This window comes from Molothrus ater, chromosome 25 (genome assembly GCF_012460135.2).
Source record: "Molothrus ater isolate BHLD 08-10-18 breed brown headed cowbird chromosome 25, BPBGC_Mater_1.1, whole genome shotgun sequence".
NCBI classification, from domain to species: domain Eukaryota; kingdom Metazoa; phylum Chordata; class Aves; order Passeriformes; family Icteridae; genus Molothrus; species Molothrus ater.
Genome location: NC_050502.2, coordinates 5,976,868 through 6,003,673, shown reverse-complemented (window position 1 = coordinate 6,003,673; position 26,806 = coordinate 5,976,868). Strand labels below are relative to the sequence as shown.

General features: G+C 52.8%; 1 protein-coding gene across 1 annotated transcript in view; it reads left to right on the top strand.

Moving 5' to 3' along the window:
• PLXNA2 (plexin A2) overlaps positions 1-26,806 on the top strand; it is a 171,537-nt gene that overhangs the window by 138,125 nt on the left and 6,606 nt on the right. The window contains exons 16-31 of the mRNA XM_054517302.1: positions 1,059-1,226; positions 1,727-1,820; positions 3,434-3,673; positions 3,844-3,987; positions 5,263-5,497; positions 6,770-6,912; positions 9,065-9,333; positions 13,108-13,174; positions 13,734-13,880; positions 14,700-14,859; positions 15,203-15,306; positions 19,664-19,763; positions 21,824-22,014; positions 23,128-23,297; positions 24,903-25,115; positions 25,809-25,959. Of these exons, the coding sequence (XP_054373277.1) occupies positions 1,059-1,226; positions 1,727-1,820; positions 3,434-3,673; positions 3,844-3,987; positions 5,263-5,497; positions 6,770-6,912; positions 9,065-9,333; positions 13,108-13,174; positions 13,734-13,880; positions 14,700-14,859; positions 15,203-15,306; positions 19,664-19,763; positions 21,824-22,014; positions 23,128-23,297; positions 24,903-25,115; positions 25,809-25,959 (2,596 nt within the window). The remainder of the gene's footprint in view (positions 1-1,058; positions 1,227-1,726; positions 1,821-3,433; positions 3,674-3,843; positions 3,988-5,262; positions 5,498-6,769; positions 6,913-9,064; positions 9,334-13,107; positions 13,175-13,733; positions 13,881-14,699; positions 14,860-15,202; positions 15,307-19,663; positions 19,764-21,823; positions 22,015-23,127; positions 23,298-24,902; positions 25,116-25,808; positions 25,960-26,806) is intronic.

The window sequence follows — 26,806 nt, the reverse complement described above, 5'->3', positions numbered from 1 at the left end:
GTTTTGATTTAAGCACCAGACTGGCAGTGAGGTGCTGCAGACCTGCCCGCCCTCTCCCCTGGGGGAACCCAAAACTAAGGGAGCCACAGAAAGAGTGCTGACTTTCCAGTGAGCTGGGGTAGGTCTGGGCACCAAGGACAGCCAGAGGTGGCCGTGCAGGACGTGCCAGAGATGTGCCTCCAGCGCTTTTCGTAGGATCAGTGCCCATGGAGCCGGGTGGTTCTGGATGCTCAGATGCCATTCCCCTTCCCCATCCCTCCGCCCACCGGCGCCTTTGTGCTCTGGCAGTGCCTCACTGTGTGGCTGCCTGCACCTTCTCTGGGGCCCTGGTGGCAGCAGATGGTCTGTTGTGTCCAGCCAGGCAGCACCGAGCCGAGGTCACCCCGCTCTGGGGGGAGACAAAGCCGAGGCAGCTCTGCCACTGCCACGGCCCTTCCCAGGCAGGGGCTGCTCATTGTGCCGCTCACAAGAGCCTCGTGTGTGCGCTGGGCTGGGGAGGGGAAGAATTTGGCTTTTCACTGAGCTCATGCATCCCATTGAAAAGGCAGCCATCTGTTTTCACACGCCCAGCAGACGGCAGCGGGTTCAGGGGGATGTGGGAGCTGCAGCTTGGCACAAAGAGGGGTTTCAGGGGGGCTGCACTGCTCCCACCATGGGCAGAGCTCCCCACCTTTCCTTCCATGCCAAACCCTCCTGCCCATCTCAGCAGCTTCCCAGGTGCCAGTGTGGGGCTGGCTGCAGGCTCAGCCCTTTATGGGCTGCCCCAGGACGGGAGCAAGGCTGTTTCCTGCCCCTACACCACTGTGAAAAGTGCATATTATATGGTTCTATGCAGATATTTACTATATGTATTTTCTTGTATTGATTAGCAGTGCTGTATTAACATTTTAATGGTGTGATAAATGCAGTTTTGTAGTTAAAAAGGTAACTTTTATAGTTAAAAGAGGAACTGTGTAAGTGGGATATATTTTTAAGAAAGGAATGAGGTACCAGATAGCAGCCACAGGACTTTTCACAACCACCACCCCATTAACAGTGCCCGTTTCCCTCCTGTGCAGGCGATCCATGAATGAGATTGTTTGTGTGTCAGCGCCCTCGGCCCACGGCCTGGGGGCTGTTCAGGTCTCTGTCAGCGTGGACAGGGCTCAGCTGGAGAGAACTTTGCTGTTTGAGTACATCGATGACCCCAGGGTGCAGCACATCGAGCCCGAGTGGAGCATCGCCAGGTAAAACAGCACCTCCCTGGCTCTCGCCTGCCCTGGGGCTCCTCAGCACACACCCAGGCCAAAAAAGGGGCTGTTTGGGAATGCACATCCCTCCCAGCAGCCTGAACAGGCCAGGGCTGGGCATTTCTGGGGTTTGCATTCAGCACAGCTCAGACCTGGGGTTACAGGGAGGTTGTGTCCGGCCAGGCAGCCACAGCAGACCCTGCACCAGGAGTCTGGGGGCTCAACCAAAGCCCAGACCGCCCCCTCTGCTGCAGAAGGGCACAACTGCTCCTTAGAGGCTCCTTCTTGTGGTCCTGGAGCACCACAAAGCCAGCAGCCACCTAGAAAGGAAAGAGCTGATGTTGATCAAAAGGGAATGTCAGGGACAGGATGGCTGCAGCTGTCACACCACGGGGACCCTGCTGAAAGCCCTGGGCTGTACCCATCCTCTCAAGCCTAACCCTACTGGCCCCTGGGGCCCAGCCCAGCCCTGATCAGCCTCTCCTGCCTTCCCACAGCGGCCACACTCCCCTGACTGTCACCGGCTCCAACCTGGACGTGATCCAGGAGCCGCGGATCCGCGTCAAGCACAACGGCAAGGAGTTCATCAACGTGAGTAGGGGCTGGGAGCATCACCCTGCATGGGGCACTGCTGCCAGCTGGGCAGGGAGCATCACCCTGCACTCTGCATGGGGCACTGCTGCAGCTAGGCAGGGCAGGGAGCATCACCCTGCACCCTGCATGGGGCACTGCTGCAGCAGGGCAGGGCAGGGAGCATCACCCTGCACCCTGCATGGCGCACTGCTGCCAGCTGGGCAGGGAGCATCACCCTGCACCCTGCATGGCGCACTGCTGCCTGCCTGGGCAGGTCTGGCACAGCAAAAGCTGCTCTGGGGGTATTTCCCGCACTCCCCCAAGCTGGGGGCACTGGGAAGAGGGAATTTGACACACAGAATGTGAGATTGCCTCCCTCCCTTATCTGTGTTCTTTCAGTCCATGAGTGAGAAGCTGAGATGAACCCCCAGCTAAATGGGGACTAAGTGAGGTTCTTGTGTGTGCTACAAGTCAGAATTGAACCTCCAGGACTTCAGAAATTATTCTGGCCAAGTAAAGCTGAAATATATTGTTTCTATGCAGTGATCTTTGTGACTGAGTCTGTATTCTCATGGAAAGGGCAAATCACTGAGAGGTCTTTTCCTATTCCTTTTCTCCCCCTCAAGACCTTTTTCATCTGAGCTCTTTTTAAAAAGACATCTAATTTTGTTGCTAGCACTTGCAGTTACAGTGCTACAAAAATAATTCTGAAGACACAAAATTGAGTGAAATTAAATCTTTCAGTTATGGAGAGAGGCCAAATGGTTGGGCTCTTGCTGCTTTACAAGGCAAGAGCCCCATAAATCAGTGATTTCCCTGCTTTGAGGGCTGCAGGAGCTGTGGGTGTCCTCAGCCCAGCAGGAGATGACCTTCATGTTCCCTCCTGCCCACCAGTGTCACATGCTCCGTTCCCTCCCCTCGCTGGCATTTGGGAATGGCCTCTAATCACCCATTTGCAGCAGGGAACTGGTATTCCCTATGGGTCTGCTTCAGAGCTGGAGAGGAGGAAAGTGGAAAGAAATGGGAAAAAAAATAAAGAAAAATGAGTAAGAGCTGCTGTGTGAGCTTTTAGCTCCACTGAAACACGGCTCATTTTGGGCTCACCCTCAATCTCTACCCAGTGCCTTCATGTGGCTGGAGGAGAAGCAAATTGCCCCAAATCATGGCAGTAATGCCTCAGGGAATCAACAAGGTTGGAAAAGACCTCTGAGACCACGGAGCATCAGGACTGCATTAAACATTCCCAGCTAAGCATGAACCCACTGGGCTTCCCATCCACCAGAGCATCAGGGTCCGGCTCAGGGCAGGGTGTTCCTTGCTGAAATGCCCCTTCCCCAGGTGTGCAAGGTGGTGCTCAGGGCAGTGTTCCCTGCTGTTTCCCCCTTCCCCAGGTGTGCAAGGTGCTGAATGCCACAGCCCCAGCTCAGGGCAGAGTGTTCCCTGCCGTGTCCCCAAGTGTTCCCTGCTGAAATTCCCCTTCCCCAGGCGTGCAGGGTGGTGCTCAGGGCAGTGTTCCCTGCTGTTTCCCCCTTCCCCAGGTGTGCAAGGTGCTGAATGCCATGGCCAGCTCAGGGCAGAGTATTCCCTGCCGTGTCCCCCAGAGTGTTCCCTGCTATTTCCCCCTTCCCCAGGTGTGCAAGGTGCTGAACTCCACGGCCCTGGCCTGCCTGGCTCCCCCGCTGACGGCCGAGTACCGCCCGGGGCTGGACGCCGTGGAGCGCCCGGACGAGTTCGGCTTCATCTTCAACAACGTCCAGTCCCTGCTGCTCTACAACGACACCAAGTTCATCTACTACCCCGACCCCACCTTCGAAATGCTGAGCTCCACCGGGGTGCTGGAGCAGAAGCCGGGCTCTCCCATCATCCTGAAGGTAGGGAGAGCCTGGCTCGGCCTCGGGGAGCCCCAAAACCCCCGGGAGGGAGGCGGGTTCTTTCTTCTGCGGAGTTTGGGGTGCCCTAAACAGAGCCCCGCTGTTTGCACGAGCTGGGAGCTGGAGGAATGTGCTGCATCTCTGTCGGTGTTGTGTCCCCGTGTCCCCAGGGCAGGAACCTGTGCCCGCCCGCCCCGGGAGGAGCCAAGCTCAACTACACGGTGCTGATCGGGGAGACGCCCTGCGCCGTCACCGTGTCCGAGACGCAGCTGCTGTGCGAGCCCCCCACCCTCACCGGGCAGCACAGAGTGATGGTGAGAGACTGCACGTCCTGTCAGCATCCCCTTCTCCCCTCCTCCCCACCCTTCATCCTCCTTCATCATCCCCTTCCCCTCTCCTCCCCACCCTTCATCCTCCTTCATCATCCCCTTCCCCTCTCCTCCCCACCCTTCATCCTCCTCCAGCATCCCCTTCCCCTCTCCTCCCCACCCTTCATCCTCCTTCATCATCCCCTTCCCCTCTCCTCCCCACCCTTCATCCTCCTTCTCCAGCTCCCTGACTCTCGGATCCACAATCCCCAGCAGGATTTTCCACTTTATGGGTGTCTGATTGGAAATTTAAAATATTGATGTGGATTAGCATGGAGAGACTTTGTCCTTCCCTCAGAGTCACTCCCTTCTAGAAGGAAAAATGCCCCTCAGAGCCCTCTAGAAGGAACAAATCTTCCTGGCAGTGCCTTTGGCACTGGGTGCCATCCTTCCTGTGGGTGAAGTTGAGAGCATTCCCAGTGTTCTCCCTCCTGGAGGGGTTAATCAGCCACAGAGGCAAACCTGAGCTGCCAAGTGGATGGAAAGGTTTTGCCTTTTCCTGCAGCAGGAGCCAGGAACATCTGAACCCTGGAGTGGTTGGATCAACCCCCTCATCCAGGACAGCCCTCAGTGCCTCCCTCTGCTCGGGGTTTGGGCATTGCTGCTTCCTCTGCTGCTCCTGCAGACCAAGCCCCAGCTGCTGAACTGCCTGAGCAGAGCCCAAATGAGATTGTAATTGTGATTTATTTCCCTTGAAGTTCAGCATCCAAAACATATTCAGATTATCACAGTGTGACTCCCAGCAGCTCGACCTGGCTGAGAGCTGCTCACATCTGCGGCCAGGGCACATCCAAGAAAAGCCTGTCCTGGTGTCATCTCCAGCCTGTTTGCTCCACAGCTCTCACGAGAGGGTTTCTGCTCCCTTCTCTGCTCTGCCCTTGCAGTCACTCTGGTTTCTTGTCAGTGGAATGATCAGGGGCTTGTTAACGTCCACGCTTTACGAAAAGGAGTTGAAAGCTTATAAAATGAAAGTCAAATGGAGCCATCAGATAATAAGAACAAAGCCCAGATAGTGAAGGGCTGGCACATTTATCATCCCTTGAAGCCTCCCCGTGCTCTCACAAGCAGCCCCCTCTGTGTTTGAAGGCAACTGGGGTTTTCTGCTCCTGAGCAGAGGTGGCTCAGTGCTCCCCAGGGGTCTGCAGGGCCCTGTGGTGGGCAGGGCAGGTTCTGGCACAGGGGCCCGCCCTGAGCTGCTCTCAGCTGTGCTGTGCCCCGCAGGTGCGTGTTGGGGGGGTCACCTTCTCCCCTGGCTCGGTGAGCATCGTCTCTGACAGCCTGCTGACCCTGCCCGCCATCGTCAGCATCGCGGCCGGCGGCTCCCTGCTCCTCATCATCGTCATCATCGTCCTCATCGCCTACAAGCGCAAGTCCCGCGAGAACGACCTCACCCTCAAGAGGCTGCAGATGCAGATGGACAACCTGGAGTCCCGAGTGGCCCTGGAGTGCAAGGAGGGTCAGTGCTGCTGGGGCTGGGGGACCCTGGGGGCTGCAGCTCCATGGGTGGGGTCCCAGCTCTCCCAGTGCCCCGGGGAGTGCAGCGGGGAGCTGGATGGGAGTTTGTGGGCGCTCCTTGGGTTTTTTGTGAGGTTTTTTTGTGGGGTTTTTTGGGGGTTTTTTGTGAGTTTTTGTGAGTTTTTTGTGGGTTTTTTTGTGGGTTTTTTTGGTGGGTTTTTTGTGGGTTTTTTGTGGGGTTTTTTGTGGGATTTTTGGGGGTTCCCATGCCTGCCCCACTGCGGGAGGGTGGCAGCCCGCAGCGTGTGAGCAGCGGACACGGCTCTGATGTGCAGAGAATGGGATTAGAGCTTGATCCTGCTTAGGCATCCTGCCTAAATTTTGGGTGTTATTTGGAGTATGCAGAGCTGCTGCTTGAGAGCTTCCACATGGGTGAGTCCTGTGCCTTGCAAGGAGGCAGCTGAGCCCTCCTCACCCCGCAGGTGAAGGTGGATTTTTGGAGGGTGCTGCTGTTGTTTCCCGCTCCTCCCACCCTGGAAGGGGCTTAATCAAAGTAAAATAAATAACTGCACATTTCATAGTGGAGAGAGAGAGAGTTGCATTGGATTTGCTCAGCCGATTTAAAGGGTAGCCTTGAAAGCACGGGGCAAAAATTGAGATGTATTCAGAAGGCACAGATTCATCTTGGCACAGCCCAGCTGGGGTACAGAGGCTTCCCTGAGCCAGCGTGTCACACTTTGGAGAGGGAACAGGAGGAGACACATCCAGCTGTACAACACGGTGTTAGGAGAGGAAAATAAATCCCTTCCTGACCCCTGCAGCAGCTCAGATTTGATCTGCATCAGATTTGATTATCTTGCCTGTTGATAGAGGAGGAAAACAAGAAGAAAGGAAAATAGGGGAGGCAGCAAGTTATGAAAACACATCCTTGTTTCTCTGCGCAGCCTTAAAAGGTGTTTTAGGTGTGTGTGCACAGGTGTGAACTGCATACAAATTACCCACAGCTTTGTTCTCCGTCTCTGCTCTGAGCACAGCCTGCTCTCCCACCCTGGGCTGCTGAGATGGAGCCTCCAGGGGTGCTGAGCTTGTTGGGGCTGGTCTTGTTGGCAGCGTGGGGATTGGACATGGGTTGCATTCGGTTATCTCAGGGGTCTTTTCTGACCTGAACCTTTCCTTGAGCTGCCCCTCCTGCCGTGCCCACAGAGAGGGCGGCCAGCCAGCCCTGCCCAGAGCGTCCTGGAGCTGAGCTCTGCCCCTTTCTCTCCCTGAGCAGCCTTTGCAGAGCTGCAGACGGACATCAACGAGCTGACCAGCGACCTGGACCGCTCGGGGATCCCCTACCTGGACTACCGCACCTACGCCATGCGCGTGCTGTTCCCAGGCATCGAGGACCACCCGGTGCTGAGGGAGCTGGAGGTAACCCCCGCCCTGGCCCGGCTCCCCAGGCTCCCCCGAGCCCGCAGGGAAGGCAGCAGGAAGCCCTGCAGCACCCTGAGGGCTCCACACCACACAGGTGTGATCCAGCTTCGGGGGATGCTACAGCTCCCCTTTTCTTTCTTACTCTCCTATGGGCTTCTGCATGCGCTTAACTAGACAGGGGAACATGGCTAAGAGTATAAAAACAATTATTACAATCTAAAAAATTCCCCTGACAAAAGATGCAACCCATCCTGTGAACACTTATTGGATGCCCTGGGGTCAGCAGGGTTCATTGTAACTCCCAGCCTGGAGTTTTATCTCCTCCCACATTGCCAGATTCCTTTCGGCTTCTCCTCCCTGGTGTTGGTTTATTTTTATTTTATGGGGGTTTATATCGCTCTAGGGCAACGGCAGAGCAGGGCAGAGCAGTCGTGGTGTGTTTTAAAGTGCTCCAAAGTCACCTGGTGAGGCAGGGGATGGGTGAGAGCCCGGAGCATCCTGCCCGGAGCATCCTGCTGCTGTTCCCTCGCGTGTCCACAGGAGGGCAAGGAGAATGCCCAGGCATTCCAGCCTCCGAGCAAGCGCTTCCATCTCCCTGGATTTCCCACCAGGATGTGTAAAAATGCACAAAAATCTTTCGCTGGGAATATGGAGGAGTTGGGAAGGCACAGGGCTCCATCAGCGCACCTGGCAGACGGGCCCTGCTCACCAGAATAGGATGGGGTTCATAAACATCACCTCACACCTGGGATGGGGCTGTGATGCCCACCCTGGGATGGAGCTGCCATCCTCCCCGTGGGATGTGCTCAGCTCAGCTTTTCAGGCACTGGGACTGCCCCAGTAAATCTTGAAATCCTGAAATCCTCCACACAGACCAGGGCTGGATGTAGGAGGGAGGAGTCCTGCTTGCTTTAGGGCTGGATTCCTTTAACCAGGAAGGCTTTCCTCACAATTAAAGCATTAATTTGGGTTTCTTTCCTCAGCCACCAGCACCCAGCTGTTGCTGTGGTGTTTCTAAAACAGGAGCAGCCTCTCCCAGCCCATTCCTGCTCCGAGTTCTCCAGCTCCATGCATTATGTTTGCTGTTGGAGTTGCCAAAGAAGCTGACACTCCAGCAAACAAATATGAATGCTTTTTTTTTTTTTTACTCATGAAAAACAGAATTGCAGAAGTGATAAATGTGTTGCCAATTACACAGTTGCTTAATTATGTAACGTTAGTAAAACCAATACATAACTCTCCAAGATGGTTTGGTAAAGAGTTGCTTCGTGCAGTTCATCATTTTCACTTGTAATGAATTACTTGAATCCGCAACTGGCTGAAAGCCTCAATTAATTTTTTACACTTGGCCCATAATAAAGCAATAGTCTAAATTAGTATTTAATTTACTTACAAGAGTGTCACTTTTTGTGCAGAACAAGCAGAACTGGGTGTCATTTCTGGGGCCGTTAGGCTCCAGGCTACTGCTTTATGGTGTGGACAGGGTGCAGCTCCCAGCCAGGGCTCAGGGCAGCTGAGCAGGGGGAGGTTTGCTCAAAATGCACCAGAAACCACATCCAGGGATGCTGAGATGCTGAGGGTGCAGCCAGGGTTAAACCATCCTGATACTCCCAATATGACAAGGGCATAGAACTGCAGGAGCATCTCCAGAGGACGCCAGGAAGTTCCTCAGGAGGCTGGAACCGGTTGGGAGGGTTGGGAATGTTCAGTCTGGAGAAAATAAAGTTGTGTTGAGACCTCCCAGCACCTTCCAGAGGCTGAAGGGATGACAAGAGAGCTGGAGTTGGGACTGTTCATCAGAACTGCAGGGACAGGACCAGGGAGAATGGATTCAGACTGCCAGAGGGCAGAGTTAATGGGATCTTGGGAAGAAATTATTCCCTGTGAGCGTGGGGAGGCCCTGGCACAGAGAAGCTGTGGCTGCCCCTGGATCCCTGGAAGTGACTGAGGCCAGGCTGGAGCACCCTGGGGCAGTGGAAGGTGTCCCTACCATGGCAGAGGGTGGGATGAGTAGATTTTTATGTCCCTTCCCACCCAAACCATTCCCTGCTCCTGAGATGCTGGCAGGGCGACCGTGGTGCTGGCAGCGCTGCCCCGCTGTCCCTTGTCCCTCCATGCCACAGCTGACGGCCACCATCTCCTCCTGCAGGTGCAGGGGAACGGGCAGCAGAGCGTGGAGAAGGCCCTGAAGCTCTTTGCCCAGCTGATCAACAACAAGGTGTTCCTGCTGACCTTCATCCGCACGCTGGAGCTGCAGCGCAGCTTCTCCATGCGCGACCGCGGCAACGTGGCCTCGCTGATCATGACGGGGCTGCAGGGCAAGCTGGAGTACGCCACCGACGTCCTCAAGCAGCTGCTCTCCGACCTCATCGAGAAGAACCTGGAGAACAAGAACCACCCCAAGCTGCTCCTGCGCAGGTGAGGCCGGGCGCGGGCAGGGGATGGGTCCTGAGGATGCCTGGTGGGGCTTTCAGGAGGGGTTCCTGCATGGAAAGGGCTGGGAGGGGCTGCCCAGGGAGGTGGCGCAGCCTCTGCAGGGGCTGGTCTTGTTGACAACGTGGGGATTGGACACAGGTTGGACTTGATGATCTCAGGGGTCTTTTCTGACCTGAATAATTCCAGGATTCTGTGATCTGAGGGCTCTGCAGGGTCTGGTCTTGTTGACAACATGGGAATTGGACACAGGTTGGACTTGATGATCTCAGGGGTCTTTTCTGACCTGAATAATTCCAGGATTCTGTGATCTGAGGGCTCTGGAGGGTGTTGGAAGGGAATTGCTGCTCTCCATGCATTTCCTCACCTGTCTCCAGGACGGGGGCTTAGCCCTACTCTGGGAGTTCACAGATGGCTGGACAGGGTCTCAGACCACATCCTCTGGCTCTGCCTGGCTGGGGAGCAGCATTTGTGTGCCACAGCTGGGCCAGGAGCTCAGGATGGATTGAGCAACTCACCCGAGGCAGAGCTGGGAAGAGCCAGCAAGAAAATTGGGAAAAAATGTGCATTAATGCGGGGCATAACAGTGGGCACAAGGAAAAGGCTGCCCCTGTTCTCCCCATCCTTGGGGGTCCTGCAGAGCCTGGCCTTGGCCAGTGCTGCCCCTGGGCTGTGCTGGGGCTCTGCTGGCATCACACTGGAGAGAGGGGAGGATTTCACAGCTCCAGGAAAATTTCAGGGGTCCCTGCAGCCACAATGAATATACTTGACAGGAAATTGCTTTAAATCTGGCTGTGTTTGCGGAGGCAATAACTCATCTTGGCAAAGGAAGCCGCCTTAATTTCCCCCGTGGTTTGACGAGTCACAGGGAAGGCGTCTTCTGCCTCAGCCATCAATAATGACTTTTCCTGGTGCTCCAAAAAACGCAGGGATGGTGATAAGAGCTGTGCCCCCTCCTCCCTGCGCAGCCAGCAAGGAGCCAGGGCTGGGGGCTGTCTGTCCTTTGGGCTGTCTGTCCTTTGGGCTGTCTGTCCTGCACCAGGATTTACCCATTGCACAGGGAACAGCAGGATTGGGCATCTACCACCAATCTGGGCAATTTCAGCCAGTGTTTCACCACCCTTGTAAAAATCCCTGCTTTATATCAAGTCTGCATCTACTCCCTTTTAGTCTAAAAGCTTTATTCCTTGTCCTGATACTCCAGGTCCTATTAAACCTTGGCCTGGAGACCTGTCCCAACCCTGTGCCCAGCCCAGCCTGGAGCTCCTTGCTCTGACTTAATAAGGAGTGATCAGCCATGAAGTGAAACACTATTTTTCAAACCGTTTTGAGCTCTCTGGTGGCAGCAGTTGATAACTGACACTCAGTTCTTTCCCTCTTTCTTCCTGGCTTTCCCCTCTCTCTTTCTTCCACGGCTGCCCCTCGCGGGAGACAGCAAGAAAGTTGACGTTAAATCAAACAGCTGCTCTGCTTGCTGGCAACAGCAGTTTGGAGACCTACACAGAGCAGGGAGAATTAATAAAACACATATTTATTCTTTAGGTTCTCCCAGCTCGTTTTGTTTAGCTTTGTTTTCTTGCCGGAGCAGCCAAGGCTGGGCGCTCTTGTCAGGCTCCTTTGGAAAATCACCTCTGGATTGTGCTGTGCCCTCCTTCTGTGGTCAGCATGAGGAGCGTTTCCTCCAAGTCTAGGGATTCTCCTCTGCCCTGGCAATCTCCAGGAGTTTATTTTTTATTTTTGGAGCAGATTCTTAACAGCATCCAGAGCCTGGTGGTGGGACGGAGTGGCGCTGGTAGGGGCAGCTCAAAACCTGGCAGCAGATTTGGGGGCTCAGCAGATTTGGGGCTCAGCAGATTTGGGGGCTCAGCAGAGCCCTCTGTGTGTAGGAGAAAGGCCAGGCTCTGGGCTGTGAGGCAGTTTCCCATTTGCAAGGCAGAGGAGGGCAGGGATGCTCCATGCAGGCGTTCCCAGCACCAGGGAGGGTGAGAGCTGCCCCTCTCCACCAGCACAGGGCAGTGAGGATGAACCCAGCATTGACTCCACTGCTGGCTGTCCCCAGGACTGAGGCACTGCAAATATCCCACCCCATCCCACCCCATCCCACCCCATCCCATCCCATCCCACCCCATCCCATCCCATCCCACCCCATCCCAACCCATCCCATCCCATCAATCCCACCCCATCCCATCCCATTCTTCCCTGCAAAATTCCCCACCTTCTCTGTCCCTCCACTTTTCAGTGCTTTTTGCAGAGCTGGTGTCATGAGCAGCCCACAGGGAGAGGACACAGCAGCTTCACAGGGAGGGCTAATTGGGAGACTTGCTAGTTCTTCATTTAATATTCTATGAACAAAGTAGTTTATTAAATTAATATTCCCCCTGAAGCCCTGAATGTGTTATTTTCTGAGTTTTTCACCTCGTCTGTGGCTTGTGTCAGTGCCTCTCCATTTTCTAGGGCTGTTTGGAAGGGTGCTGGTGCTTCTTCTCTTTAATTGGGTGCCTGAAATATTTCAAACAGGAGAACGACGTGAGTGTCAATTTGTAGGATGAATTTTTAGGCAGTTAATCAATTCAGCCTTAAATTCTTCGGGGATCTGGAGACATTTTCACGAATTCCTGACAGATGTTGCCATCCTAGGAGATGATGGATGATGTTACCCCAGGTCTGTTGGCCGACTGGTGTCAGTTTTTGTTTGTTGAAATCTCTGGCTCCTGTTTATTTTTGATCTGCCTGGCTTTGGAATCAAGCCCTGTGCTTCTTTGGTGTGTGCTTGTAATTCCAAGCACTTGGAATGCTGTGGGGAATGAGAGCAAGAGGCAGCCCCTCATTTAAAGGGAAGAACAGGGAAAAAGGGGCTGGAGTGAGATGTGACCCTCTCCAGGTCGGGGAGGAGGTGACCTGGTTCATGGCGAGGGCAGAGGGGTCAGTCCCCAGAGGGAAGGGAATTGCATTCATCCCTCTTTGCTTGCTGGAATTTGGACCAGATCCTGGTGTCCATGAGGGGAAGGATGAGCCAGGCCAAGCCATGGTCACAGGTGGGCATGGTCATGGTCACAGGTGGGCATGGTCATGGTCACAGCTGGCCTGGGACATGGTCACAGCAGCTTTCCCCTCCACTGGAGGCTGGGGCTCCAATTTGAGACACCTCCCGACTACCAGAGCCATCCCACCCCATCCCATTATCCCATCCCACCCCATCCCATTATCCCATCCCATCCCATCCCACCCCATCCCATTATCCCATCCCACCCCATCCCATTATCCCATCCCATTATCCCATCCCACCCCATCCCATTATCCCATCCCACCCCATCCCATTATCCCATCCCATCCCATCCCATTATCCCACCCCACCCCATCCCATTATCCCATCCCAGGAAAAGGGGCTGTGGAGCTTTAAGCAAAACCTCGGGGCCCTGCAGAGGCAGCGTTGAAAGCTGCCATTAGGAGCCATTGTATTTAAATTAGAGATAATGTCGGGCACAATGCGGGGAGAGGACACTGGGTGGGACTGCGGAGAAAGCTGCAATTTCCCTGCCATTGTCACTCGGCTGTCCCTGATTGCCGGGAGCTGCTGTAAATCCCAGCGATTGACTGAGCCGGGCTGTAATTTGCGCCACGTGCGGGGAGCTGAGTGTCACCAGGCTGGCTGTCACCAGCCCCAGCAGGGACAGGGACAGGGACAGGGACAGCGCTGCTGCTGCCCTGGGTGCAGTTTCTGGGCTCCGTGTGTGATGTTTGCCCTCCTGCCTCCCCCAGGACCGAGTCTGTGGCCGAGAAGATGCTGACCAACTGGTTTGCCTTCCTGCTCCACAGGTTCCTCAAGGTAAGGGGAGGCGGAGCGGGGATCCTGCTCTGCTCTCTCACCCTCCAAACACCCCAGCAGGGTGAAGCTCTTCCATCAGGCTCCAAGAGATGCAGTGGCAAGGAGGGAAAGGTGGAAATTTGCTCCATGCTCACAGCCTTCCCCAGGCCTCAGGTCTCCCTGAGTAATTCCCACTAAAGGATGTTCTGTTACACCTCTCTGGTACTTGGGGGGAATTCTCACGTCTTCATTCCCCAGCTTCCATAGTTTTAACTTCATTTGCGGCTTTGGAAGCCCCACTGAATTTGCTCCAGGGGAGTGAGTGGTGAGATCGAGATCTCAAATTCCATTTTTTTACAGCCATAAAGGCTCAGGAGGGATTTACCCTGCCAAAGACAACACGGCCATGGAGCAGTGAAGCTCATGGCTTTGGCTGAGCTCTCCAGGAGCTGCTGGGCTGCTCATGTGCTCAGGGCTGAGCCAGCGGGGCTGAGCCTGTGCTGGGGCGAATCCAAACGGGGCTGGCACAGGAGGAGAGGCACCTTCCCCCTGGCGAGCTCTGTGTCCTCCTGTGGTGCAGGAATGTGCTGGGGAGCCCCTGTTCATGCTCTACTGTGCCATCAAGCAGCAGATGGAGAAGGGCCCCATCGATGCCATCACGGGGGAGGCGCGGTACTCCCTGAGCGAGGACAAGCTCATCCGGCAGCAGATCGAGTACAAGACCCTGGTGAGTGACAAATCCTGCTGGCCCTGGAGCAGGGATCGGGGCCCTGCCTGGGCTCTGAGTGTTGCTGGGCAATGAGGACACGTGTCCCGGCCAGGTGTGGCCCCAGGTCACAGGTGTGTTAGGAAAATGAATCCACAGACACCAGAGGTTTGTGTCCAAAAAGGAGACAGAGGAGTCCTTTTTGGCTTTATTCCAATAAAGGGAGAGGCCGTGGGGCATTCCCCTGGGATTGCTCACATTTTTGGAGGATGCAGCCTCCTTTTTATCCCAATTTCCGGCCACATTTCCTTCTCTCTTTCCCCTTTTCTGAGGTACTTGAAAGGTACAGACTTTCCAAAACACCTGATACCAGAGATTCCCCTCTAATGTACAGCCCTCCCTTTTAATTCTTATGGAATTTAGGTTTTTTTTCTTCCCCATTGTTTCTTTCATCTTTCAATGTCTAATTTCATTTATCATCAAACCTAAAGTTTATTTGTAAAAGCAAATACCTTTTCTCATTCATCAATCACTGGAATCCTTCCCATCGTTTCTTTTATCTCCCAGTGCTGGTTTTATCCACCAGCAGACCCACAGCTTGTTTGTAAAGACAAATCTGCTATTTCCCCTCAGGTGGGAGGGGAATGCTTTACCTCCCTGTGCTCTGGGCACTGCCCTCCTGCAGCCAGTGAGAATGGACATCCAGGGCCCCTCTCTCAGCAGTAATTGTGTAAATATCACAGATGCAGTAGCAGGGATGCATTTAGGGCTGCAGCGAGGTGTTTTGTGACACGTGGTTGCGCCTCTCCTTCAGAGCATGGTGTGCTTCTCCTCCTGCAGATCCTGAACTGCGTGAACCCAGACAACGAGAACAGCCCAGAGATCCCCGTGAAGGTGCTGAACTGCGACACCATCACCCAGGTCAAGGAGAAGATCCTGGATGCTGTGTACAAAAACGTCCCCTACTCCCAGAGACCCAGAGCTGTGGACATGGATTTGGGTAGGGGCTGCCCTGCCCGGAGGGAGGGAGGGAGGGATGGAGGGAGGGAGGGAAGTGATCAGAGGGGCTGGGGGTGATCCCTGGGGTGATCAGAGGGGCTGGGAGGGATCCTTGGGGTGATCAGAGGGGCTGGGGGTGATCAGAAGGGCAGGGGTTGATCCCTGGTGGGGCTGGGGGTGATCAGAGGGGCTGGGGGGGATCAGAGGGGCTGGGGGGGATCAGAGGGGCTGGGGGTGATCAGAGGGGCTGGGGGGATCCCTGGTGGGGCTGGGGGGGATCAGAGGGGCTGGGGGGATCCCTGGTGGGGCTGGCACCCTCTGACCGTGGCTTTCCCCGTCCCCAGAGTGGCGGCAGGGCCGCATTGCCCGCGTGGTGCTGCAGGATGAGGACATCACCACCAAGATCGAGGGCGACTGGAAGCGCCTGAACACCCTGGTGCACTACCAGGTGAGGGAGCAGCCGCGCTGACAGCCCCCAGCAAGCTGCCAGCGGGGAAAAGAGCAACAGGAACCCAATTCCCAGTGCCTCCTGTGCCCAGGCAGACAGTCTGTGTGATAAACCAGAAGGGTTCCATGTGCTTCAGCATTAGGGGGGAAAGCAGCCTTGACACGGAGCTCAAAGGAAGCAGCAGAGTTGAAAATTGGCTAAATTAAACCTGCCAGCCGTGGGAGGGAGGCAGAGGGAGCAGTGCAGGGGCTGAGCTGGCACTGCTGGGGATGAGGGGCTTGGGGAGGGCAGCACGGGGGGCTCAGGACTTTGCCTGGGGTCTGGGGCAGCCTGGAGGGCAGCAGGGGAGGAACAAAGGAAGAGAAGTGGAGCCAGGCAGTGAAATGCTCACAGAGGGTGGGTGAGAAGGCCTAAGAAATTCTTGTCATCTTTATCTTCTGGATAGGGCAGAGTCTGTGTGAAAGGGCTCCTCACAGTGTGAAAGATTGGAAAAGAGGGAGCTGGGGAAGGTTTGGTTGGAGGGAATCAAAGCAGAAGATGGGAAGAGAGGCAAGGAGGGGGCTGAGGAAGGTTTGGCTGCAGGGAATCAAAGGCTTTCCCTCCCAGCCTGTCTGCAGCACAGGATAAGTGCATTAATTGGGACTGTAACCTACTCCTGTCCATCACCACCTCCCCAGAAGTGTTTAGTGTTTAATCTGGCATCTCTCCCTGTTTATCCAGCATCTCCAGTCCATCAGCCTGACTCACGCTGGGGGACTTGAATGGGAGCCAGTATTGACAGGAGCCCTGCAATCAGGGAGCCAGGCAGGAGAGTGCCATCAATATGCACAGTGCATGTTAAAAAGCACCTCCAGGGTCAACTTTTCCAAGCAGCCCCCAGGATTTAAACACAGATTACCATAAAATGTCAGAGAAGTTGCGCAGATTAATTCCATTGTTCCTAAAAATCTGTTTTACCTGACAGTTGCAAGGGATTAACCAACATGCAGGGAAGCAGCGCGACTTTATTATGCCTTGATCTTTAAAAGTCATCGTGAGGAAGTCACAAGTGAAAGCTGTGCTTGTCTGATGTGTGCTGGATGCTGGGGGAGGGAGCACTTCTGTTCCAGAGCCTGTGGGAAAACCTGAGCCAAAAGCTTCCCCTTAAAATAAACAAAATCCTCGCAGCACTCGGGATGCTGCAGCTCCTGCTGCCATTTGAATGTCAGGTTTGCTCTGGAAGAAGGGAGGAGTTGGCAGCCAGACACCCAGCCAGGTAGGGACACGAGCCCCAGCTCTGCTCAGCCCAGATGAGCTCTCTCAGGCATTACAGAGAAGCCAAATTCTTTTCACTGCAGCAGAAATCCTGTCAAGGCGAGCTTTGACAGGATTTCAAAAACTAACTCATATATATATAATATATATATATATATATATATATAAAATATATAATATATATTATATATTATATATACTATATATTATATAATATAATATATATAATATATTAAAAATTATATATATATAAAAGTATATATATTATATATATATATAAATGTTTTATATATTAATATATATAGATAAATTTTAAATAAATATATATCTATTTATTTATTTATTTAAAATTTTATTTTATTCTTACCAGTTTGGGGTTGGTTGGTTTTTTTTTTTCCTGTCGGAGTAGAAGTTTTTATTAGGTATCAAGCCTACAGATGTTCCAGGACTGCACAGTAAAGTCCCAGCTTTAGGAGGGTGTAAAATCGCTGGAGTTCCACGTGCTCTCAGCATTTAACAGGAGTGTGACACATGAGCCAGGTGTGGTTCAAGCCATTAAAATAAACGTGGGTTTCCAGAAGAAGGGTAAAGATGATTTCTAGATTTCTAGGAAAGAAGCGAAAGCTGCTTTGCAAAGCCCTGCCCATTTTTCATGCAGAGCTGTTTTGTCTCTATCCTGCTCTGAAGGCAGGGAGATCCCTGCGTTTGCAGGTGGTGCTGGGGGATGCTCAGCCCGGGTTCCAGGTGTGTCCCTTGGACAGGTGCTGCACCCGGGAGTCTGCAGGAGCCTCCTGGTGCTCCTCATTCCCAGGATCCATTCCCCACAGCCCCATTCCTGCAGCTCCAGGGCTCCAAAGCACCCTCCTCCTCCTCCTCCTCCTCCTCACCGTGCCCCGAGGTTGGTTATTTATTTAATCCCAAGGGTTTCCCAGCTCCACACCTGGGTGTTGGATTTTGTTGCTTTTGTTTTCTACATTAGAATCACAAAAATACAATAACTGATCAAATGCATTTTTCATGGGAAGCCTTCACATTCAAAACCCAAATTGGAATTAAAGAGAAATGTTCACCTTTCTAATAGTTTTGAACCACTTTATGAAATTATAGAGAGAACTGTGCGCCTCCTGCTTATTTCTTCATTTATAAAAATAGATGTGTAGCTTAAGTAAGTGTAATTCTTTGTTTAATTCTGCAGAGCTGTTACACATGGCAGGGAATTGTATTACATTTGTGCAGTATCCTTCTGGCTTCATGGCCATTAAACTCCATGGGAGAGTCCTACCCCGTGTAGTTTCACTCAGGAAAAATGAAACCCTGGATTTCATACGGAATGATTTACAGTGGCTCACGCAGGGTTAACTCAGAGGCAGCAGAGCATGAATACCTGTCAGCCCCTTCGGGTCTGGAGAGGCCAGGAGACCAGGAAGCTGCTTTAAATGAAAAATTAGGAGGAGAAAGGGGAGGTTTGGGTGGAAAATGAGGCTTAGGGAGCGAGGGTGGTGTGGACGCGGAGCTGGAATCATCATCGTGCCCTCACTGCCCTGCGCAGACACAGCTCCGTGGCCTGGGCTCCCTCCTCCCCCTGCCCAGCTTTCCCTTTCCCTGTCTTTAAGGTGCTTTGTGCCCCGTGTTTCCAGCTCGTAGAATAATCAGAATATTTATGAAGTTGTAGAGCAGCCAGGCAGCCCGGGGCGCGTCCCGGGGGTGCTGTGGGAGCGCACAAACGCGTGCTCCACCTGAGGCTGCTCTGCAGCTGCTGGGGCTGAGCTGACAGCAGCCATTCCACCCCAAATTTACTGAGTGAGAGGGCTCTTTTTGTGTGTGTGTGTGTGTGGAATTTTTAGTGCCTCTCTCCCAGTAAAGCACAGCCCTGGTGGAAATGGATCCGGCACTGGAGCACCCCGGGCTCAGGTTTCTCCCTGGTGAGATGGAGCTGAAGTGGCGGCTAATAACAGCCCAAGAAAATAATATCAGCACTGATCACTCCTTCCACTGGCTTAATAAATTGGATGAAGTGAGGCAGGAGCAGCAAAGGAAATTATGGAGGTGTTTGGAGTGTTTTGCTTAGAAAAATCTCACTTTTGTGCCATGAAACACAAGTAACTATTATTTCCACTATCACCAGCAATAATAAGAACTCGGATTTCCATGAAACCTTTCATCTGGATGGAGCCCAAAGCCTTGGAGGCAGCACAGGTCATTGTGTGCAGCTCACCTTGGTGCTGCAGATAGGGTACAGACCCCTGGAGCTGCTGGGGGAGCAAAAACCTCCATTCATGGGGTCAGTGCTGAGTCCATCTCCAGAGTCCTGGCAGATAATGCATGGTTTAGCCCCAAAAGGCAATTCCTGCAGCAGGAAGAGGCATTTCTTTTGTGCTGAGCCTCTAAAAAGCATCTGCTGAGCCCCGGCAAGACGTGGTGACTCTGTGCTCCCTCACTGTGCTGCACCACAGGTCACAAGTTCAAAATTAAAAGCTCCTCAGGCCCATTCCCTGGAAACCTGCAGCTCCTTAATTAAGGGGAATAAGTTAGAAAACTTCCAGTGACTACCAGATTTATAGGGAGGATAAAATTAAACATGGCTACTAAAATCTGCTGTAACGAAACCTTGTTAGTGCTAATGTTCATTTATAGTTTGACTTCCCAGTGTTTAATTCCTTCTCTGGAGCAGTAAAGGGATAACAATTAAATACCCTGAAAGATGGCTTTATGACTTGCTCCGCTGTAAATCAAACTTTTAAAGTTCGTAAAAATTGCTAAAATAAAAAATGGTTTAATAGGAATGTTTTATGGCCCATAACGTTATTACAGCCCTTTTATTCCCTCTGCATTGTTACTTTAATTGGATCACAACAATTCTTGAGATTCTCATTTTTATTGGGTAAGGCATAACCTTAAATCAGAACGACCAAAAGCATCTTCACCACATCTTTTGATTTATCCCTCACTTCCCTCGGCCTCCTGCTGCAGCCTGACCCGGCACAGGGCTCGGGGAGCGTGTCCTGGGCTACCCTTCCCTGGATTTGCTGGATCGGCAGCCTGGGATCACGGGGAGGGCAGGGAACCCCCCTGGCTGGTGACTGGTCCTGCTTTGCCTCCCCAGGTGTCAGACCGCTCCGTGGTGGCTCTGGTGCCCAAGCAAACCTCCTCCTACAACATTCCTGCCTCTGCCAGCATCTCCCGCACATCCATCAGCAGATATGGTGAGAAATGGGATGGGAAGGGATGGGATGGACGCACACTGGGGTGTAGGTGGGGAAAAAGCAGCAGCTCCCCGCAAAGAACCGCCCAAAACAAGTGGAAATCCAAACGGAAAAACAATCCCTGGCTGCTGGTTTGGATTGCAAAGGCTTTTCCAGCTGTGAGAACGGCAAAAGAACCAGGAAAGGTGAGAGGAGGGAAAAGGAAATGCCAAGAACAGGAGCAGCCTTTGGGAGTGTGGGGTTTGGGAAAGGTCCAAGGGCTCAGAGGGGATGGGTGATGCAGGAGAGGATCTTTGAGACCCTTGGCCCTGAGCAGCACCACAGATAAACCTGATTTATCTGATCCTCCCCCTGTTCCTCCCCAAGCGCAGGATCCTGAGCTCTGAGCTAATGGGTCACAAATGGGGAAGGGCAATCTTAGCACAGAGTGCAGGGATGTGCACACCTGGGAATTCCTGATTTGCATAATAGAAGGGCTCAGCACATTCCAGAGGGTCCCTGAAGATGCTGCAGCCTGAGAAAATGAGCCTGCAAGGTGCCAGGTGCACGCTTGGAACACTAAATCCACAATAATTGTAATAATAGACTTCCATAAAAGGCAGCAGTGGCAAAATCTCTCGAGTGCTGATCTTTCATTATCGTTCATTTCACAGAGTGTTTTACCAGCAAAAAGTCTCCTGACAAACCCATCTCCTCCTCTTGTTTATAGCTCCCAAAATAATGTTGGTTTTTAGCTCGAGTGAGTGTTCTGAGGAGCCAAAACCAGGGGAGTCTTGAGGTAAAAACCAGGAGAAAAGGCATTTTTCCCTGCCAGGTGTAGGCCCACACATCCCATAGTGCAGGTGATGGAAAAACCAAGGCTGGGTCTCACAGCCTGAGCCCTCAGTGCTCATTGATCTCTGTCAGCTGGAAAAGCTTTTGCAAAGCACCAATACGAGCAATCATTGCTCATGTTAAGATTAATATTTCTAATTGTGCCGGCAGAATTTAAATTAGATACTTATTTACTTCCCCTGTCATATATCAGTACAGAGATATGTTTAAAAATAGAATTACTGCATGCTTCCTGAGCTGTCCCCCTGTCTGTCTCCTTAATTATATCAGTTGGAGCACTCATTTATCTAAGCCTTAATCAGGGATGAAAATCCAGCTACTTTGGTAATGACTTGAGTATTTCCCTCAGCTGATTTACGATCGATCCCCACACTCCTGACGAGGAGGGGGAGCAGTGAATTGAAGGCTGAACTTGAGAAAATGCACGAGATTCCCAGAGAACAAAGAAATGTAGCAGGAGGAAAAATCCAGCAGGGCACATTTGGGCTCCTCAGCCTCGTGTCTCATCCTGGAGATGCTGGGGATCGAGGGAGGGACGTTCTTTGGGAAGGGAAATATATAAAAACATGTGCCAAATGTCCCCATGGCTTCTGAGCAATTCAGGGAAAGTTGTCTGGTGCCCTTTGAGCTCCCTTTTCCTGCAGGGACAGCATGAGGCTGGGCCTGCTCAGCCCAGGGATGGCACAGGGGGCAGGACTGGCCTCAGGCTCTGCTGTTGATGCTCAGCTTGAGTCCTCTCTGCTCTCCTGAAAGCCTCAAGGACAAGCTCGGCAGCTTCTCCTGCCCTTTGTGCGGGCTGTGCTGGGCAGCTCCTCATTATTTACAAAATCCTGAAATTGGAGCTCTGCTTCTGCAGGAGTCAGTGCCCGGGGCTGTGTGTGAGCTGTGACTCAGGGAGGATTTTTGTGTAGATCTGTATGAGGAGGAAAGGATGTGAATGGGACAGGAAAGGCCATTTATGGGAGGGGAAAAAAAGCTCAATTCTGAGGATTTTTGTTGAATGGAGACCACGACACATTTTTGCCAAATTTTGACTGCACAGAACGAGAACGTGCGCGAAACAAAACCGTGCTGGTTTTCCATTTCATTTCCCCATAAAAAAAAAAAAAAAAAAACCAAAAAAACCTCAGTGCCAACAATTTGGGCACTATCATCCCTGCTGAGGACACTGAGGAAGTGCAGGAGGGTTTTGCTGTGAGCGTGACCAGCCTTTCTCCCTGGCTCAGACTCCACGTTCCGCTACACGGGCAGCCCCGACAGCCTCCGCTCGCGCGCGCCCATGATCACCCCCGACCTGGAGAGCGGCGTCAAGGTCTGGCACCTGGTCAAGAACCACGACCACGGCGACCAGAAGGAAGGGGACAGGGGCAGCAAGATGGTGTCTGAGATCTACCTGACCAGACTGCTGGCTACAAAGGTAACTGGGCTGGATTCACCTGGGGAACGCACGGCGAGGGGTCCTGGTGAGGCTCAGCTCCCAGCCTGGCTGGGCGTTCCTGGCACTGGGAGAGTCCTGGAGCAGCAGCAGAAGCCCAGCCCAGATTTTCTCACACTCAAGGCAATTGCTGCAATTCTCCTTTTTTTTTTTTTTTTTTTTGCACACTGTTAAAACTTCACCGATTCACAAATTGGTGGATGAAGCAGTGCCTGGAAATATTTACCTATTCCCTCAACCAGATATGATTTTCCTGCTTTCCCCTACGTGCTCATCAGCGTGGATAACACAGCTGGGCTCTGGAAAGCAAAAAATAAATTATTTCAGGTTAGAAATAAAGAGTAAATGAGTGAGTAGCTGCAGGCTGGAGCTTTTGGAAAGACCCCAACCTTGGTTATTCCCATGGGATCTGTGGTGGCACTTTGTGGGGCTGGTAACGTTTGGTGTCTCTTCCTGCCATCACTGCTTGGCCAGGGGAGTGCCTGTCCCTCCCCTCACCCCCTGGATTGCTGATTCTGTCACCAAAACTGCAGGAAAAACAGAAACTTCTAACCGCATCTTTTCAATATTAGAGAATTAGGCATTACTTTATTCTGGCCAGGATGTGCAATAGAAATCATTTCTTCCACACATGCCTGGGTTGTGAAAATCATTCCATCACACATGGGTTTTTACCCCATTTTTCACGTATTTGTACATAAAACCTCCAAGGAAATTCACATTTACTGCTTCTAAATTACACAATTCTCAGTACTTGATCTCCTATTGGTTATTGATCCTTTCAGTGCTAATTTGGGCCTCATGCTTTGGTTCTCTTATCAATCATTTCCCAGACCAGGTGTCTCTGATCGCACTGGGGGTGATGTTTGTCAATGTTCATTTATCCCCTCTGTATCTTCTGGCTCTGGGAATCTCCTTTTTGTTGATTGAAGCCCACAAGCCGGAAATTCCCAAACCCTTGGTGAAATGAAGCCTTTCCAAGAGAAAACCTCAATTCCCCCCCACCCTGCGCAGAGGCGAACAAACCCCTGAATAAAATCACATTACAAAAAAACACAAAGCTAGAAGCTGTCTGATCTGCCCTCCTGCCACCAGGGCACGCTGCAGAAGTTCGTGGATGACCTGTTTGAGACGCTGTTCAGCACGGTGCACCGTGGCAGTGCCCTGCCCCTGGCCATCAAGTACATGTTCGACTTCCTGGACGAGCAGGCGGACAAGCACGGCATCCACGACACCGACGTCCGGCACACCTGGAAGAGCAACTGGTAACGGGGGAAAGGAGGCGAATCTGGGTGGTTCTGGGCAAAAAAACGATGTGGGGCATGGTTTTGGGATGGGCTGGGAATGGCCAAGCCCCAAAGAGGGACGCAAAGCTGTGCTGCTCACAGGGTGGGAGCCTCGGTGGGCTGCCAGTGTTCACAGGATGCTGAAATATCCGATTTGGAAGGGAAGGGAGACAGCCTGGCTATCTCTCTGCCCAGGGTGGGAGCTGGACACTGCCCTCAGGCTGTAGATCTGCACATCTGGACTTTGGAAAGAGTGGAAACCAAGGTTCCAGTGCCTGCCCTGTGCTGCCTGCACGGCCCTGCTGTGCCACAAATGCCAGCACTGGCTGGGAGGGGGAGCTCAGCCAGTGGCTGCACCTTTCCCATCACTTTGGGCAGCACCTGGGGCATTTGGGCTTCAGCAGGAGGTGGCACAGGGAGAAGGAGCCAGCTCTGCATGCCTCAGGCATGGGCTGCAGCCAGGTCCAGCCTCTCCAAACAGTGGGAGATCCCACATCTCTGCCTCTGCTGCTATTTTAGGATTAAAACCTCTGTGGGTTGGAAATTTACCTCTGCAAGAAAGGAATAAAAAAAGCACAACAAATGGTTGTTCCCTGAAGACCTTGCATTTTCCCCTGAGTCCCTTGTGGTTTAAAAGGTCTCTAATCATCATGGCTGCAAAAACTGCTTCCCTGCTAAGGCAGCAGGAAGCTCAAAATGATTAATTTAAAGCCTTAGAAGGAGTTATTGGGATAAAAACTGTAGAACCGCAAGAAATTACGAGAAAAAAAGAAAGCAATGACCACCAGAGTTTGGTCTGCCAGAGCCAACAGGCCCCACCAGGCTTGGGCCTTCCTTCTCCCCCATCTCAGCTGAGCTGCAGCATTTCCAGAAAGGGAATTTTTGTGGGGATGTGGGAGAAGGCTGCCCCTGGAGCAGGTTGAAGCAAATGGAAGTTTGGAAGAGGGAGCTGGGGTGTCTGGGGCTGGGGCTGAGCTGCTCTCCTGCAGCACTGCAAGAGTTAAGGCTGCAGCCTTCAGCGAGCTGGAGAGACAGAGAGAGCTGCGACTTGAAAGGTAATAGAAAGCAGCAGCTGCTTTTTTGATCCTGCTATACAGCCAGAGAAAAAAAGGAATAATAATTCCCCTTTGATTGCAAAGGCCCCGGGATTTGGGGACAAAGCCTGTGGTTCCTGCTGCCAGCTCGTGGGTCCTGGAGAGCAGCTGGGCAGAGCTGATCAGTGCCAGGGCTGCCCCTGCTCACCCCGCACTGACCCTGCTCTGCTGAGCTCCTCCTGATGGGCTCCTCCTGCAGGTGCCCCCCCAGTACCCCCAAACTGCCCAGCTCTGCCCTGCCCCTCATCTCCTCCACTGCTCCGTGCGGGATCTGAGCCTGGAGCAGCTCCTGGGCATGGCAGGATCCACCAGCAGCACTGGGCACACTGGGCTAACTGGTGCTTGATGGCCTCAGCCCAGCTCCTGTTTAAATTCTTCTCTTATTCTCCCCACCACTCGTGTTCTGCCTGGGAGCACCATGCACAGCATGCACCCTTTCCTTTTGTCTTATTTCATTTCATTTCATTCCAATTCTCTCTTTGCCTCCCAGCCTCCCCCTCCGCTTCTGGGTGAACGTGATCAAAAACCCTCAGTTTGTGTTCGACATCCACAAGGGCAGCATCACGGACGCCTGCCTGTCCGTGGTGGCTCAGACCTTCATGGATTCCTGCTCCACCTCCGAGCACCGCCTGGGCAAGGACTCCCCCTCCAACAAGCTGCTCTACGCCAAGGACATCCCCAGCTACAAGAGCTGGGTGGAGAGGTGAGGGCAGCACGTGGGAGTCGGGGTGCAGGGTGCTCTGAAACCCCATGGATCTCAGGACAGAGCATCCTGAGTGGAAGGGAAGCACGAGTGTGACCGTGTTCACAGGGGTCTGAGGATGAGGGAAGAGACGAGGATCTGACTCCATGTTTCAGAAGGCTTGATTTGTTATTTTATGATATATATTATATTAAAACCATACTAAAAGAATAGAAGAAAGGATTTCATCAGAAGGCTGGCTAAGAATAGAATGAGAAGGAATGATAACAAAGGTTTGTGGCTCGGCTCTGTGTCCAAGCCAGCTGGGCTGTGATTGGCCATTAATTAGAAACAACCACATGAGCCCAATCCCAGATGCACCTGTTGCATTCCACAGCAGCAGATAACCATTGGTTACATTTTGTTCCTGAGGCCTCTCAGCTTCTCAGGAGGAAAAATCCCGAGGAAAGGATTTTTCATAAAATGTGTCTGTGAAGGACACAAGGACCCCCAGTGATGCTGCAGGGTGGTTCTCAGCCCCACCAAGCACCCCTGCTCCCGTTTTCAGCTCATTACAGCCCAGAATCCCATTTTGCTGGACGCAAACACAAAGCAAAAAGATGTTCTTATCCCTGCAGAGCTTAGCTTAAATCCCAGGGGGAACAGGAGCATTTGGGGCATGCCTGTTTCTCATTTTTCCCCTCATTCCTGCAGGTATTACGCTGACATTGCCAAGCTCCCGGCCATCAGTGACCAGGACATGAACGCCTACCTCGCCGAGCAGTCGCGCCTGCACGCCGTGGAGTTCAACATGCTGAGCGCCCTCAACGAGATCTACTCCTACGTCAGCAAGTACAGCGAGGAGGTGGGTGTGGGCAGCAGTGTCCCCTGGGCCATGGTGGTGTCCCCTGGAGTGATGGCATCCCCTGGGCAGCAGTGTCCCCCGGGCCACGGTGTCCCCAGGGTGACAGGGCCCCATGGCAGGTGTGTGGGAGAGCAGATGCCGTGCTGGGCTGTGTAGGGATCCCTCTGCTGCCTCCCAGAGCTCCTTGCCCTCCCTTCCCTGGGTTCAGCCCGGCCGTAGCTGGCGCTGCTCCTGCCCCGCTGTTCTCTTCATGCACAGGGGGGTTTGGGATTGGCCACACTTGTAGCATCCTCCCCAGGAGGACTGAGAGCTGAAATATTGTGGGAGCACCTGGCTACCTCAGCTCTGGCACGCACCCAGTGAAGTGGAAAATATTCATGACCCATCAAAGCTCCCCAGAAACCTCGGTGTCCTTTGGGAGCAGCACGGTCCAAATCCCCGTTGTAGTGGCACAGGCTCCGGTTTGCAAAGGCTTCCTGGCAGCCTGAGCTCCTTTAATGAATGCATCACTTGAAACCAAGTTCTCGCCATCTGTTCCACCCCTTCATTTCTCTGCAAGAAGAACCGATTTTGTAATTACGTCCATGAAATGGAAGGGTTTTGTCATTGAACTGCATGTAGCCATTTGTGATACAACGCCACGGCTATTTTCCCATTAGGCTTGAAAAATCTCATCACTTTCCTGCTAAACGAGACAAGAAACATGGACTCCAAGGCACCAGAAATGTGGAGTCCAAGGCACCAGGGTGGTTTTTGCTGGGTGGGTACGGAGGGGTCCAACACACCAGTGACAGCCAAGTTGCTTTGCTATTTATTGGGATTTCACAGCTCCTCACATGGAGTTGCT